The sequence below is a fragment of the Papio anubis genome, chromosome 11 (assembly GCF_008728515.1).
Source record: "Papio anubis isolate 15944 chromosome 11, Panubis1.0, whole genome shotgun sequence".
NCBI classification, from domain to species: Eukaryota; Metazoa; Chordata; class Mammalia; order Primates; family Cercopithecidae; genus Papio; species Papio anubis.
In genome coordinates, this window is record NC_044986.1 from 85,293,444 (window position 1) to 85,310,298 (window position 16,855).

General features: G+C 49.9%; 1 protein-coding gene across 12 annotated transcripts in view; it reads right to left on the minus strand.

Annotated features, from left to right (window-relative positions):
• The window catches only part of ARHGAP22 (Rho GTPase activating protein 22), a 209,503-nt gene that overhangs the window by 143,556 nt on the left and 49,092 nt on the right, over positions 1-16,855 (minus strand). The window contains exon 1 of one of the 12 annotated variants that reach the window (XM_003903636.5): positions 14,834-15,198. The exons of 9 other annotated variants lie outside the window; for them this stretch is intronic. In XM_003903636.5, coding sequence (XP_003903685.2) covers positions 14,834-14,867 — 34 coding nt within the window. In that variant the 5' untranslated portion in view covers positions 14,868-15,198. Of the gene's footprint in view, positions 1-14,833; positions 15,203-16,855 lie in introns of those variants that run through there. 2 more of the 12 variants (XM_021943271.2, XM_003903635.5) reach the window with 2 other exon arrangements.

Here is a 16,855-nt window from a genome sequence, read left to right on the forward strand (position 1 = left end):
GGGAGCAGCTACAGGGGGCCATGTTCACTGGGGCAAGGGAACCGGTAGGCAGTAAGCTCTGGGTGGTCTCTATTTCAGCAGATGCAGGCATCCTCGAGGGTCCCACCTGCCCCACCCTGGAGGAGAGGAAAGGTTGGCTCCAGCCCCTCTGACAGGGAGGCACTTACTGCAGATGCTACTGAAGTTGCCAAACCAGCCTGGGATTTTCCCCAGCTGATCAATCATATTAGGCTGATGGAGCTTCTTGAAAGGAAAATAATCATTGCTATGATTTATTAATAACCACTGTTCCTGTCATCAGCACTTCCTTTAATCAATTTATTTGGTCCTGTTAGTATTTAAACCAGGCCTCAAGTCAAACAGCTCTGGCATTCTAAGTCTCCAGAACGGATCCAAGTTTCTGGAGGGGCCCCAGGAGCAGGCCCCAGGCAAGCTCAGGACCCAGGAAGGAGGAGGGTGCCCTTCGCTCTCCAACCTCCCCAAAGGTGGCTCTTCCACGCACACGAAGGACCATCCATTCACTCATCCATTTATTCCAAATCTATGGAGCTCCTCCAGGTACAGAGCCCAATTGACTTGATGGTGTTCCCCGTGGGGTCCCCCAGTCTGGCAGGGAAAGTAAATCACAACCACCACATAGGGATGAAAGAGCACAGGCCTGTGGGGCAGGAAAAGGCTGTGGATGCTGACCCTGAGGTGCCCACCCTTCTGCTGTAGACCTCTGCTGAAGTCCCTCCACCCCTGCAGAGGGAGCCCCCAGGCCGGGCCTCAAAGGATACTAGAGTGTGGGATGACCTCAGGGGAGGTGGGGCTCAGGCTTGGGAGGAAGAAACTAGCCTGGCACTTGCAATCTCTTGGCTCACATGAGTGCCTGTACCGAGGGGCCACTGCTACCTCCTCTTGCTGACAGGCACATCTTGAGAGGGTGGCCCACACACCTGCCTCTCCTTCCTCACCCGGCAGTCCCCACCAACTCCTTGCATTTGGAGATTTTGGCCTCTCCTGATATTGCTCTGACCAAATCCAACCTGAATTGGATCTCAGGGTCTCATCCTCCAGTGCCCTGTGGTGGCTCAGACACTGTTAATCACTCTCTGCTTCTGGAAGCTCTTCCTTCCTCCCTCTCTGCAGAGCCCAAATACCAGTGTTTTTGCCCAAGTTTCTTTCCGCCTCCCCAGCCTGCTTCTGGCCTCAACTTCCTCCATCCTCCCAAATCCTGCTGTTGCCCAGGGTTGTCCCAGCTGTCTCTATTTTGTTATGAATCCCAGGGCGTTATTTCTGCCTGGATCTTACTCAGGAGCTTCAGATTCATGTGTCAAACCATCTGCAGGACACTCCAGGGAAATGTCTCATGGTTATCTGGGCCTATGTCCAAATTCAACATGTCTCTCCCCAGCCCACTCGTCCTCCCCATTCTCATCCAGGGCTCCACGACCAACCAGACTTAACAGCTTGGACATGTTCAGACAAATCCCTCCCCGTCAAGCCCTAGAGTCCCTTAGTTTCCAAATCTGAAGATTTTCTCTGTGCATTCTGCCTTCTTTTCATCTCCCCTTTACTGAACCGATTTGTATATAACCATCCCTTGCCTGGGCTACTTCCTGACTCTTAGCTCCTGCCTTCCACAAGATTCTCCAAAATAGATATGCAGCTACTAAGGGAGCTACACACAGATCTTCCTACACAGAGTTCTAAAAAATCTTACTCTTCACAGAAGTAGTTATGGTATTTACTACGCACAGAGGAAAATCCAGCCCCAGCCTGGCAATCGCCACCCTTCCGCAGCACAGGATTTTCCTCTGTGTAGCTCCCTCCACACTGCACCCCACAGGCACGTACAATATTATGTGTCAATTATAAACAAAATTTTCAAAAGCAGGTAAACCACACCAAGGGGAGAGAGTTAAGGTCGCAGTGTCTTGGGTGGAGAGGTGAGGGTACACAAGGGCCACTTTACAGAGAGAGGGTAGGGATGACAGGAGGGGGAGTACAGCAAAGGAGACCGGAGAACTCTTTCAGGAATGTTCCCTGCAAGCAGGAGAGAAGCGGGGAGTGTGCTGGAGGGGAGGGTGGCATGGAGGGGCAGGGTGCCCCTTGCTAGAATGGGAGGGACCTGAGCCGGTTTAAGTGCATTTGGACTGGCAGAGGTGGAGGCTGTGGGTGAGGGTCGGGTGGGGTGATGAGTCAAGAGGGAGCTTCCTGGGAGGTGACAGGACATGGAGCCTGAGCTCAGGTGGTTGGAGGTTAGCATGAGATGGCAAGACACTCTCCTCGGCTGTGGCAGGGGGCAAGGAGGTGCTCTGTAGCAGGAATGAGGCCTTCCTCTGCTCCAAAGTGCCCCACCAGCTGTGGCCCTACCTGCTGGGATTAGAGAGCCTACCTGTTCACCATAACCCTCCTTGTGCTCATTCTGACAATGTCCCCATCCCATGCCTCTATATTGCTGCTTCCCTGACCTGCATCTGTGCCAGGGTGCCCATAAACCCTTGGGTGGCCTGGTCCAGACTGTGCAGGTCGCGCTGAGCCCCGCCATCTGGCCTGTGAGGGAGGAAGTGGGCTGCACGCCTTCCCAGTCACTGAGGATGGTAGACTTTGCGCTTGCTGCATGACTCTGGCCTGGCCATCCTGGTAACGCTGGAGGTGGACATGGGGGTATGGCTTCCTCTTGGGGTGAGATGAGAGAAAGAAGAAACTCAGCGCATGGGCAGGGTGGGGCTGGGGTGGGTGGGCAATGGAAGGGATGGACTTGCACAAGAGCCTGTGACGGCCAGAGCTAGGGCCAGGTGGGTGACCTGAATAGTTTCACTTATTTCTCAGAGCGTAAGAGAAATAATCTCAGCCAGTGAATACCCCATCCTCAGACCTTCCTTGCTCCCAGCTGCTTTGTTTCTCACCTGAGTTACTGCTGCAGCCTCTTCAAAACAGGGCAGGCAGCAAGAGTTCTTAAGCATGGGACTTAGATCATGTTTCTCCCTATGAAAACCCCGCAGGCTTCTGAGCTCGCTCAGAGCAACAGTCAGATCCGACACTATGGCCTATAAGGGTCCTGGGGACTGGCCACATGGCCTCTCGGCCTCCTCTGTCCTCTCCTGTCCTGGCCGCACTGTCCCCTGCTGTTCCTGCAGACATGTGCCTAGCATCTGGCTCTACACCTGCCATATGCCCTCTGCTCACTGGGCCCTCCTGGATGCCCTAGGGTTCCTCTCTCAGCCCCTTCACTCTTTACTGAAACATCACTTTTTCAACGACGCCTCTCTTACCACTCTTTAGAAACTATCCCCCACCGCTCCATTTCTCCTTCCTGCTTTACCTCAACATTTACTTCAATTATATTATAGAAATGGAAGAAAGTTAGTTGCAGAACAATATGCAAAATATAAAACTACAGTAGTCTCCCCTTATCCAAGGGGGGATATGTTCTTAGACCCCCAGTGGATGTTCCAGATCCCCTGGGGATGCCTGGAACTTCAGGTAGTACTGAACCCTGTATACAGTTTTTCCTGTACATACATATCTATGACAAAATTTAATTAATAAATTGGCACCACACTCTTGTGCTCTGGAACCATTATTAAGTATGGGTTACTGGACGACAAGCACTGTGATACAGCAACAGTGCATCTGATAGCTGAGATGGCTACTAAGTGACAACAGGCAGGTAGCTTAGACAGTGTGGAGACGCTGGACAAAGGGAGGATTCACGTGCTGGGCAAGACAGAGTGGGACAGCGGGAGAGTCCACCATGCTACTCAGAACAGCATACAATTTAAAACTTTTGAATTGTTTATTTCTGGACTGTGGGTGTCCATGGGTAACTGAAACTACAAACATGATACTGTGGATATGGAGGAACCACTTTAAATAAAAAGGAAAGAAAAACAAAAATCCTAAACAAAAGACATTGCAATGTATTCTCAGTGGGTGCTGGTGATCGTACACAGTTAGGTCTGGAAGGAACACATCCCGCCTAGAACGGTGATAATGTTCCTAAAGGGAAGCCCGGAGCTGTTATATTGTACATTTCATGAAAGGAATGAATTTTTTGATTATATAAATTACAATTAAAAGTTTTAAATGAAAGAGCTCTTTTGGAGTGGAGCTGGATCCCCTTACAGGACATATAAAATAGCAATTAAAGGATCATTATTTGATACATGCTTATGAGTATTTATCTGAGACAAGCATCACACTAGGCTCTGGACCACAACAAGCAAGAAGGACAGAGCCTCTGCCTGCATGGAGCTCCCGAGTTAGTGGGAGAGACTAACACTGATCAGCTCACAACAAACAGGCCAGGATGCTGGTGGAAGCCTGGACCAAGCCCATCTGTGGTCCTTCCATGGGACCACTGTCAGGGAACTGTGAGTGAGCACGCTGTTCCCTCCCTGCAGGTGAGCTGCTTGGGTGAGCCTGGGACTCCAGCCTGCCTCCTCCATCCTGTCTCTCTCTTGCCAACCAGGGGCTCAGTGAGGGTGTGTGGATCACTCATGGGCCCAGCCCTGCACTGACAGAGCACCTGGCAGCTGCCAAAGCTCAGACATTGCTCTCTGAGATCACATGGATCATGACGGAGCTCTGCCCAAATTCTCTTGGATCCCTTTTCCTGTGTCTATTCCCCTCCCCACCCCGAACTGTACTGTCCTTCCAACAGTCTTCCCAGGGGTGGGTGGTGGTTTCTCAGGATTGCTGGCAGGTTTTGGAAGACTGGCCTTGGGCTACTGGAGCCTGTTTTGCCCATGTACTGGGAGGGCTGGGAGCGCCTAGGAGTTTATATCATCCAACCCCCCCCCAACCCCCAACCTAGGAGCTTGAAAATCCCTAATCAACCTTATTTCTAGCTAGGTACAGGAGTGTACTTCACACTTCAGTTGGGGGCTTGGGCTGAGACCTCCCTTTCCTGTTACACCTGAAAGGGTAACAGGACCTCGCTCAGGTCCTGCTTAGGGATCCCCTCCCCCACCCACCAACTGTGTCCCCTGAGGGTCTCGTTAATGGATTACTGCATGTGAATCACTATCTCAGGGTCTGCTTTGGTTTGGAGATCCCCACTGAACATATTCGATTGTTTTCAGGGCCTTTTGAATAAACTGTGGCAGCCTTTGTGTGCCTTTGGGCAGCTGCTGGGCTCTCAGCTCTGGAGATGCTCCCTGGGGTGAGGCGCCCTGCAGCAAGCCAGGGATGTTTCCTATCTGCAGCTCTGTGAGTGCAGTCCCTAGAGCATGGAGAAGTGGCTGCAGGACAGGAGAGCTAAAACGCAATTGATTTATAAAAGTCAATGAGATTTTAAAGCCGGGCTGGGAAAAGAGCAAGATGGATCTCAGAGCTGAATTGATTTAAAGGGTAAGTATTGAGGCCAACAGACTGATTGAGGAGAGAGAGATGAGGTATTGGAAGAGGCACTCTGGAGGGGTGGGAAGAGATGGTTTCATAAAGTTAATGCGATTTGCCGCCAAGGCCAAAGGGGACCTCCTTCAGGGTCCCACACTGTCCTGGGAATTCTGCATGAGCATCAGATGATTTATTACCTAATGGTTCTTGAGTGCCCCTACTTTTAAAAACTTGTTTATATATATATGTATGTATAATTTTATTTATTTATTTATTTTTGAGATAGGGTCTTGCTGTGTCACCCAGGCTGAAGTGAAGTGGCACGATCATAGCTCACTGCTGGCTCAAACTCCTAGGTTCAGATGATTCTCCTACCTCAGCCTTCTGAGTAGGTGAGATTTCAGGTGTGTATGACCATGCCTGGCTAATTTTTTTTTTTTTTGGTAGAGATGGGGCCTTGCTATGTTGCCCAGGTTGCTCTCGAACTCCTGGTCTTCAGCAATCCTCCTGCCTCGGCTTCCCAAAGTGCTGGAATTACAGGCATGAGCCACTACACCCAGCTTAATTTGTGACTTGCATTCTGCCTAGCTCTAATTGGCCACCTGTTTGTTCCTAGGTCTCCATCTAAGAGGTCTAGAGAATGAGCCAGGGCCTCCTAATGAGCCTCACCTCGGCGTGAAGAACTAAAACCAGTAAAGTGCACAGCCTATCCATCCCTGCCCCCAGGAATGAAAATATTAATTTTTAAATAGTGATTAGGTAGATTAGAGAGTTTGGAGTTTTTTTCATAGTGAATACCTCAGTGATTTAAAAATCAATATAAAAGATTGCATTCTTGAAAGTTATTTTAATCAGTGCTTCCTGGGTCTGCCTCCTGGTTCAGCTGAGGCTGGTCTTCAGCAAGGGTGGTGGGAAGCCAGGAGACACCCGAAGTGTTTGCTCTTTACTTCCATGCAGGATGCAGCCCTAGATTCAAGTGGATCTGGTGTTCATTTATCCATTCTTGAGATTATGGGGCCTCCTGTATGCCCACCTGCGAGAGCCACTGCATATGGAGATACAAGACACACACCTGCCCTGGCAGAGCTCACGGGGGACGGATGCCCCAACACCAGATCTTGCTGTCACATATAAAGGGAGAGGGGAGTGTGAAGGCAGCAGCAGCGAGGCTGTTGGGCTTGGGGTGGGGCTGGCTGGAGGGGGCAGGGAGCCTGGGTGAGGTGAGGAGGGACAAATGAGTGTGGTGAGCCTCACTGGGGGGTGTAGTGTGCCCAGCAGGGGAACAGGAAGATGCAGAGAGTGAGAGGGTGAGTCCAGACCAGGAAGTCTGGCTCCACTCCCAGGTTTTCCACCCTGACTCTCATAGGACCCACGTTCCTGCCTTAGGAGAGACCATATCCTAAGCCCCTGCCAGACTAATGAAAACCCACCCTCTGAGAAAAGCAGCCTATTGGACCTCTTCCAACTGCTGCCTTCAACCCATTCTGGGGTCTCTCTTGCTGTGGCTCCTTGGAAGAGACCGTGCCCCCTTTTTAGGGTGTAGACAGTTTTCGCTACAGCCTTAGCCATCAGAGACATGGGTCTGATGTGGCTGTGATGTGGAGGGCCTCTGTGAGCCGGTGCCCAGCTTCCTCCCTCTCACACCACACACCTGGGTCTCTCCAAGCTGACAGGTCCCTCACGGACCATTGTGCCACACCTCCACCCCCGTATGGTCTGCCTTTCCCTTTCCCTGGACTCATGACTCTGCTGGTGAATCCTGACTCACTTTTGAAGCATCAGTGTCAGTGCAGTTACTTCCTAAGGTATGAAGACCCTTCTGGTAGGCTCTCAATGCCGAATGATTGACTTCCATCCCTTATGCTGCCCCCGGGACCTTGCTGATACCTCTGGCTGGACATGTACCTCTCCTTCATAAACATGTATCTCATGTCTGTGAATGTGAGACAGGAATCCTCAAGTCTGAAGAGGATGAGAACTCATCAAATCCAAGAGACTTTGTGCCTCTGTAGATGATCCGCTTGGGTTGGGAGAAATTTGCCAACAGGATTCTCCTACCCACGGCCTGTTTCCACACATGAAAAACTAAAGGGCATGAGATTACTGATTCTCAGTCCATAATCAGAGAAGCAGCAAGCAGGAAAATGGAAAAGCGAAACTGTAGCTTAGCAGTGGGTATGGAGAGGCAGTGGGAGGTCATGGAAGATGCACAGGATTCCGAGTCCTGAGGCCCTTTACCCTCTTAGAGCCTCAGGTTTCTATCTATAAATGGGGGCCAGATACGGATCCTGCTGCTTCCTAGACAGTGGTGAGGATGGAATGAATGAGCAATTTTCTTTGAGAGCAGTGAAGTGCTGAGTGAACAGTGTTGGCCCTGCTTCTTGCTCCCGTGGGCTGTGCCCCTTGGAAGGCTCTCTCCTCTCTTCTGGACTTTGTTCAGGGGCTGATGGCCCAGGACCCCAGGTGCCTGCTGTTTCGGCTCTGTTCAGATAAGCAGGCCATTCACCAAGAGCCTGGGATCGGTAAAATCAATATAATTGCATGTCGATTATAAATTTCATTTTCTGCCTGCCTATGAGCCATTAGCTTCGATCAATACATTCTCTACCCTTGGTTAAGTAATCATGGGGGCTGGTGAGGATTTCAGCAGAATCAGGGCAGGGTCCAGACTGCCTTGCTGCCTTGGACAGTGGAGTCCAAGGTGGCCTCTTGGCCCACGCCTAACTCAGTTCAGGCCTGTCTTGCAAATAAATCACTTATCCCTATCTTCAAACAGTAAGGTCATGGCTAGTTCTCCAGCTGTCTGGGGCTACAAGGCCAGCTTGGAGCTCCTCCAGCCCAGCACTGAGCAGCATTGTGTGTTCTGAGTGTCTAAGAGCACTGGTCAGGTGGGGGCACTTATGGATGTCTAACATCTTCCATGGGAAGAGAAATTCTCTTTTCCCATCAGTTGGTCGGAGTTGTCTGGGAAGAAGGAGAACATGAGGGTTGGTGGGGGAAGAGGCTTGAGTTCACAGTTCCCCTCTTCTGGGTACAAACGGCCACCTTCATCTCCTGGCATGAACCTCAGGCAGCAGCAGATGGACTGGTGGCCTAAGGGCTGGTTGGAGGGTGGTGGCTGGGAGTGTTTGTTCTCAGCTTGTGGTGTTGAAACACTCTGGTACTTACAAACTCTGCAGGGTGGGGAGGTGCCAGCTGCTGCCCAGCGCACAGCTGGCACTGGGGGAAGAGTGTCTGGAAGCAGAGGAATCCAGCTCTCCATAGATCTGCTTCAACAAAGGCCCCTGTGTCTCCCTCTCCTTCTCTGCAGGTGGCAGATGGGAAACACCATTGCTTTCACTAGCATTTACCCTCTCTCCTTGCCCTCAGGGCCACTCCCTGTGCACCTGCTGCCCCCACTGCAGCCTGCATAAGGCCTGCCTAAGGCTCCGGCCAGGCACACCACTCCATTGTCTAAAACCCTACCTGGACGTGGGACAGGCTCATTCCCTTACATCACCTTGTCCTCTCCCTGCCTTCCTGCATTGCAGCCACCATAGGGGCACACTGCTTGCCCCAGGTTGCCGCCTCTGGGCCTTAGCACAGAGGCTTTCACAACCTGGGATGGCTCTTCTCTCTTGCTGCCTGGATCTGAGCCTGGCATGTAAATATGAAGGCATGCACTATATGTTCAGAAGCCTTTGGGTTCTGGATCCCAGCAGTGCACCTTCCTGGTTGGGTACCCTTCCTGGCTGGCAAGTTCTTTATCCTTTCTGGGACTCAATTTCCTTACCTGAAAATCCTTATCTGAAAAATGGGGCAACAGTGGTCTTTTTCTCAATGGGAATCTTTTGAGGATGAAGGGAGATAATGCATGTGCCTGCACATGACAGGTGCAACAGGACTTCAAACCGGAAGTTCCAACAGGGCTCCAAGCCACACAGGATGTGACATTCTAAAGTGAGGGACAAACTAGGAAGCATGCTTTCAGAGAGATAGGTCACAGCCAGCTACCATGGACCTAGAAATGTTGACCTGGCCTTCTATGTTGCAAACAAAATTGACCCTAGGGCACCTCTCTCCAGGTATGCCCAGAGTTAACCCAGGGCCTGCCAGGTGGGGACATTGGAGGACACAAATAAAGTCATTTCATGTGCTGTGCTTGCTTGACAGAGTGTCCCATGAGCTCAACAGGCATTAGTGTGGTTGTTGCGATTTTAAGCACTTGGTAAGCACACGAAGAGTTAAATCAGGGAGGGGAAGCTATCTGAGGCTGCAGCATTTGGAATAGCCAATCTTTTTTTCTCAGAAATATGGGAGTTGAAGTAAAACAGCAGCCAAATCTGGGATTCCTCAACATCACTAGGTGGCAGGGACCAAGCCCATCTGAGCTCACCACACACCTTTGCAACCATGGCTAACACCTGGCACCCCTGGCGAGAGCTAACTCCACAGGATGCCCACTGCTCTGTGTCCCATAAAATCCCAATTCTCCTCCCCTTTCCCACTAGCCTGCTGCTGGGCCAGGCTGACTTTCAGGGGAACAACTCTGGGACAGGCCAGGACAGAGTGGGTGGCCTGTCTCCACTTTCATTTTGGCCCCCGCACCTAGTGATAGCATTGTGTGTGCCTGCCATGGAGACAGGTGCTTGTGAGGGTTGGACAGGATTTGACAGCTTTGTATTGCTGGCATCGCTGGGGGCATGAGCTGCTCACTGACACATCAGCCTCCATCTGCCTCTGTGCAGCACTAGATTTGGGAGGGAGGCTTCTCAGACCTGAGTCTTGTGTTTAAGCTGCTTCTGCTCTTATTAGTGGTGCAGTTTTGAGCATTTTACTTATATTACTCTGCCTCTATTTTCTCCCTTGTCTCACAGAGTTGGTGTAAAGATTAAAATAGGACATTTACATGTAACGCAAGGTCCAGCTTGCATCCGGCACATTCTAAACACTCAATAGAGATTCTCTCACTTTCCTTCCTTCCTTAAAGAGGAAAGTGAAAGGACAGTTTGTGGCCTTTAATGTATGAGTAGTGGAAAGTCATATCCTTGATTGCATTTATATAAAATTGAAGAATAGGTAAGATCACTGTAGGGTGCTAGAAATCAGAAAGGTGTCGCTCTGGTTAGGAGAAGGGTCGGGGTGACTGGGAAGACATAGGAGAAAACCTCCTAGGCTTAAGGAAACTGCTTTATATCTTGATCTTCAGGCTGGTCACTGAGAGAACACTTAAGATTTGTGCATTTTACTCTGTAAATTATGCCTCGATAATTTTTAGACATAAACAATGAAAATCCTAGAAGAGTTTTCAAAAAAAAAAAAAAAAATCAGGCTGCAATGTGATTTGAGGCCACTCTTGTTCAAAGATCCCCAAACTGGAAACTTTTATTTTCTCTAATCAGGTTCCCCTGGATTTGTCCTGGACCCTTTGCTGATCTGAGGGCCTCTGTAACTTCATTTCACTTCTGAGCAAATTTTTAGAAGGGACTGACAAGAGACAGCTTGGTCCTCTCCATGGGGTGGAACACCTGGCTAGTGGCAGAGGATGTCCAGGCTTGGGCACCTCTGCTGTCACAGAACGTGTCAGCTACAAACAGCGGTGCCAGGGCCTGGCCTGGAAGTAGAGACTGCTGGGTGAGTTCCCTTTGGCCCTTCTTCTCCAGAGCAGGCTCCTCTGAGGCCTCCTGTCCCTGGCTAAGCTCCAGCCCACAACCTGGATGCACCCCTCCATGAGCGGTTCTAATATGCCCCTTCCTCAGCATACCTTACTGACCACTCTGCTAGACCTCCGTCCTCTCTCTGAATTAGGCAAAGTCAGATGCTGTGTCACCTAATTAGGTGACTGTTCCTTAACTGCTTCACTCTCAGGGCCATGAAGGTGGTGAGGACTCTCATAGGGAGCCTTCATGGTATCTGACAAGCCTGGGCAGGGGCATCATGGCATGGCCAAGGGCATATCCTGGAAGCCACAACATTCATAACTAAGCAATCTGAGGAGGACTGCTAACCCTATGAGTGTCCCTAAAGGGCAGAATCTTCCAGGGATCTGAAGGATCCCCCAGTCTGAGCAGGTATGAGGTCAGTTGACCTCTGGGCTGTCATTCCCTAACCACTTTTCAAGTAGTCCTACAGTCTTGGGGCAAAACCCAGCAGTGTCCTATCCCTTTACTTCCATTCCCCACCTCACAGAGGCAGCCACTTTCAACCTTTGTCATTGGTTCTTTTGGTATCACTTCTATGTTTCCAGATAGTATTTATTTACTGCCACTTCTTGATTTTTTCCTTTTAAGTGTTATTTATTAACTTCTTACTATAAAAGATGAAGATTTTGTTTCTTTTACTCCCTTTTCCCCACCATCCGTAAGCACCCACTCCACCCTCCCAATATAGTTATATTATCATTTTGGTTAGATTAACAACACAATTTCCATTATTAGCACCATTTAATTGCTAGTCCCACTTGAGGTATGTCGTATATGATAATAATTTTTCTTTCATTAATCACTTTTGTTTTCCCTGGAGTTCATAATTGCCTTGCTTTTTTATTTGCTTAGTTTTCTGCTAGGTATCAATAATCCAACCTTAAACATTCTATCAGTTGTCTAAATCTAATCTCCATGTGTTTAGATGCACCTTCTTAAAAATATCATTGCATTTTATCACTGAAAGAACCTATAGCTGTCATGGAGATGTACAGGGCCAGGTGCAGTGGTCTTCAGATAGTGATGGGTTAGGGAGAAGGCAGAGGCCTTAGCATTGGACAGACAAATTTACATCCCACATTTATTGGCTGGGCAACCATGATTCTTCTACATCTATCAAAATGGTAACAATGATATCACATTAGAGTGTAGTTATGAGAATTAAATGAGGTACAACAAAAGTGCCTGGAGCATGGGTACACCATAAATGTTAGTTTACTTTCTTGTGGGACAATCACATGAATAAGGCCATTGAAGTCACTTCATCACACTAATAGAGCTTTCTCTCCCCACCCCCAAAGTATTGACCAGGCTCTGAACATTCATCAAGACTCCTAAGACATTGACACTCCTGCTACGGGAGATGGTGAGAGCTCCTGTAACTTTGCCCATCAGTCTGATGATTTCCTTTAAAAGAAGGAGCCTCCTTAATAGCAACATCAATTTTATTTTGAAACACTGCAAACAAAGACAGAAATTCTGAAAGGAAAATGTATACAAGTTAAAAACATGTAAATCTAGAAAAAACCCCACTCTAATATAAAAATAAAGGGCAAGCAACAAATTAGGAAAATATTTGCAACATATGAGTCAGTGAAAGGCGAGGTCAAATTTCCTAAGTACCAGGCCAGCTAGGGTAGAGACAGTGCTCCAGCCACCCAGGCAAATGCTTTCTCCTCTATCCAGCTATTCATCCATTCAAAAAACACAGGTTGAGTGTCCACCTGGTACCTGGCATTCGGGGCATAATGATGCCCCCAAACAGAAATGGTTCCTGCTCTCACGGAGCTCATGGAGCATGCAAGTGACAGTTATTCACCAAACAGTCACACTCAGGAGTATACAGCTGCAACCTATGGTAAATACCATAAAGAAAAGGAGAGCTGGCGCAGAGGATCCAGCCTAGACTGGGGTGTGTGGGAAGACTTCCTTGGCTGGCAACACTTGAACTATACTATAACTAGAGAGTGAATAGGAATTAAGGGTGGTGTGTGTGTGTATGTTTGCATGCATGAATGCATGTGCACACACATACATGCTTGCATGTGTGCAAATGTGAATGTAGGAGGCATTCCAGGGGAAAGAAGGATGTGCAAAAGCCCCATGGTAGAAGGTTCATAGAACACTGAGAACTGGAAGAGGGCCATATGGCTGGCCTATATGCACTAGATGCCAGTAGCACCCCTCAGTTGGAATAACCAAAAATACTCCAAACAATGCCAAATGTTCCCTAGGGGGTGCAAATTGCTCCTGGTTGAGAACTATTGACTTAAAACAAACATTTATGAGAAACCTTGGATTTCAAAGACAGGCTGCCTGTAAGCCCCTTTGCTGAAGCACTGGTCTCTTACCAGCACTGTCCAATAGAAATATAAGAAATACAATATGAGTCACATATGTACTTGTAAATGTTCTAGTAGCTATAGTAAAATAATGTAAAACAGGTAAAATTAATTTTAATAATGGATTTTATTTAACCCAATATATCCAAAATGTTGTCATTTCAGTAAAATAATTATTAATGAGATATTGTACATTTTTTTTTGTACTAAATCATCAAAATTTGGTATGTCTTTCTCTCAGTTTGGTCTAGTGACATGCCAAGTGCTTAGTAGCCACATGTAGCCAGTGGCCAGCTCATTACACAGGAGTGGGAGGGTGGAACTAAGCTCTCACAGAGGCTTCTGGCCTGTCCTATCCCTTGGGTCATCACCAGACTTGCCCCCTCCTCAGCAGATCCATGCAAGGTCCTCCTTTGCCCACTGGGGTACACAGGTTTCAGCCCATCCAAAAGCACCCCACAGAGGGGTTCTGACGGCTGTGGAACACACTGGAAGGCCGGTCCCATCCAGGAAAATCATTCGAGCGCTTGCAAGGTGCTAATAAGATGGGTGTGTTCCCTGTGAATCCACAGAAGGCTGGAGGCTCCCAGCTGCAAACACCTGGTGAGACACAAACTGTTTCCAAGCTCCCAGGCAAATGCTCCATCCACCTCCAAAGACCCATCCTCCATTTCATTGTTTACAAAAGGAGCTCAGGTCTCCCAGATACTGGCCACCTGAAAAGACACATTCTATTTTTTGTAAAAGACAGATGTTCTCATTCAAAATGACACTTTCTGTGGCCAAGAAGTTGTTGTCCATGGAGATGCTGTCTCTAGCCCCATACAGTGGCCACATCAGGTCACTGTGCTGGGTCGCTGGCTGGACACAAGCTGACTAGCCCAGTCCTGGACTCTCCTGACTCCCATCTCTTGCTGGTCTGAGTCTGCTCCCCCATCCACCTGTCCTGCCCCAGGCCCTGCAGCTCTCTGGGTGTTCTCCTGGCAGGAAAGCCTGCCTGCTCCTGGCCTGCTTGAAGAAATGCTGCCTGCAGAACAGCAGAGATGAAGACCCTCGCTTGCACCCAGCTGTCTCTAGAAGCCAGGGCATTGCCTTCCCTGGTAAGTGGTGCTTCTGTGTTGGCCACAGGGCAAATCTTGGGCATTTCCTTCTCAGTAAAGAAGCAAAGTTTCCTTAAAGTTGCCACCAGGTCACCTGGAGCGACCGAGGGCTTCTGCAACATATGGAATGTGGGGTGAAGTGTGCATACCCACTGGATACTAAGCCAGCCACCGCCCTTTTGCAACTTCAGGTCGGATACCCACGCAGCCCAGGAGTTTCAGGAGGAAGGGCACTTCCTTAGGAGGATGCTCACTGTTCAGCGGCAACGGTCCCAGAACACCCGCCCCATGTGACACACGGCGTGACAGCTGGCCAAGTGTCCGCGCACATTTGCCAAGAGGCATGTGCGGTGCCCAGAAAACCCCAGAAAGTTGGACTTACCCCTCCTGGCCTGCCTGATCTTTGGGCTCAGCATGTTCTTGCAGCCATCCGGCCAGCCCCGCGGGGCCGATCATGCTGTCATCCACTTGCTTTTGCTGGTCCGCGCGCCCAGTCGCCCCTCATGCCCTGCTCGCTCGGGGCCCCGTGGCCGCTGGCGTCACCCGTCAGGCTCCCTCGGCTACCTCTCCCGGCTCCGGACGGACGGCTCGCCTTGGACTACATAAACCTCGATGCATTATTTATCCATCCCAGAATTAATTCCCATCCAAGCGGACCATTAAAGCCTCAGTAATCACTGCTGATCAATCACTGGACCAGGGCGGGGCAGTTCCTCTGCCTGGCCTGGGCGCACGCGTGGCTGTCCAAGCTGAGCGCGGGGGCGGGGCGGGGCCGAGAGGGGCGGGGCCAGCCGGAGACGCCCGGAGCGGTCCTGGCCCGGGAGAGGGTACTGGGGTTCCGGCCCTTCTCTGCTGAGGCTGGAGGAAATGCGCCTTTCTGTCGCCGCCTAGGAGCCGCACTCCCTGCGGAGCCCGGGTGGGAGAGCGCTTTGGTGAGAGAGTAGCCGAGACCCCCACGCAGGGCCCAGCCCACGGGGACCCGCTTATGAGCTCACTGTTTTAAGTGTTGAAAGTTGGGTGTGTCTGGGAAGGAGCAAGCAGCCTAGCAATGTAAACTCCTCAGGAGACTCCCAGCAGGAAGATGCCTGTTAGGGATACTATTTATGCCTCCTTAGTAAGGTGACAGTAATAAGAGGCCAGGAAGCACTTAACTCAGGGCTCTTCACATAGGAATATCTGAATTGAATAGTGAATCTCTGCTAATTGCTATGTTTCTGTTTGATACTGGCATAATTTTAAAGGGTGCATACGGGGGCTTTGTGAGGAGGGGAATCCAGCCTCAAGATGCTAAAAATTACCCAAGGAATGCAATCATAACAATAGCTATCATTTATTAGGCACCTACTATGTGTCAGGCACTGAGGCTGGTGCTTTACATTCAATATCTCATTTAACTCTCAAACTCCTGAGGCAGGTGTTATATATATAGCATTTCAAATCTGGAAAACAAGGCACAGCAAGGTTGAATCACCTGCCCAAAGTCATACAGTACCGAGCGGCAGGGCGGGCACCGGAGCCCAGGGCTGTGTCTACGGCTCCTGCTGCTCTGTGATGCCAGCCTCTCCACCCTATTCCCATCACTGCATGGTAACAGCTCCTGGCTTGAGCCCCCAATGAACTTGCTGAACGGTGACCTGCCTCTGTGCCCCTGATAATCACTCCGTGTATCTTCTTAGGCATCTGAGCGTGGGTCTGGCCATTTGGGCCTGAGGATTGTGTGACCCTTTCAGTAGCTGGCAAAGAGGGATTTGAACAATGCCCTCCCCTGCTCAGATAGCCATGCCCTCCATCTGACCCTCCCCACTCCCTCGAGTGCCCCATGTCCACAGATCCCCAAGGGTCCTATTGGTGTGTAATCAACTTCAGCAGCTGGAGAGGAAGAGGGCCCACCAGGAGATCACTGTGGCAATCCTCCCTAGGGAAGAGTATGCCCTGTGGAGAGGGGAGGACTGCAGAGTAAGGAGGAAGACTCATCAGGATGTGGTGAGCCGCATGGCCGAGCTGGTGGGAGAATGTGGAGTCCCTGGAGACAAAGCTGTCTTACTCAGCATCAAGTCACTTGTTCTGGTCTTCAGTTGCTCCTCAGAGGGATGAATGAGTACCTTGGCATAACATTCCAGGTTCTTTCATGGTAGCATCCATGGCCTCCTCTCTGACCTATCTCTTGCTGATGTGCTATACAACCATATGCACATACAGCGCCTGCTCCTGTGTGCCCCATTGACTTTGCACATGCCCCGTCCTGTGTATTCCTGTTCTTGCATGTGCAGCCCCTGCTCTTCTGTGCCTCCGTGTCTTTGCACGTGTAGCTCCCTCTTTCCGGAATGCCCTTCCTCACATTGCCTTGTCCTTCTTTGGGCAATTCCCCAATGAAATTCTCCTGATTCCACCAGCAGAATGAGCC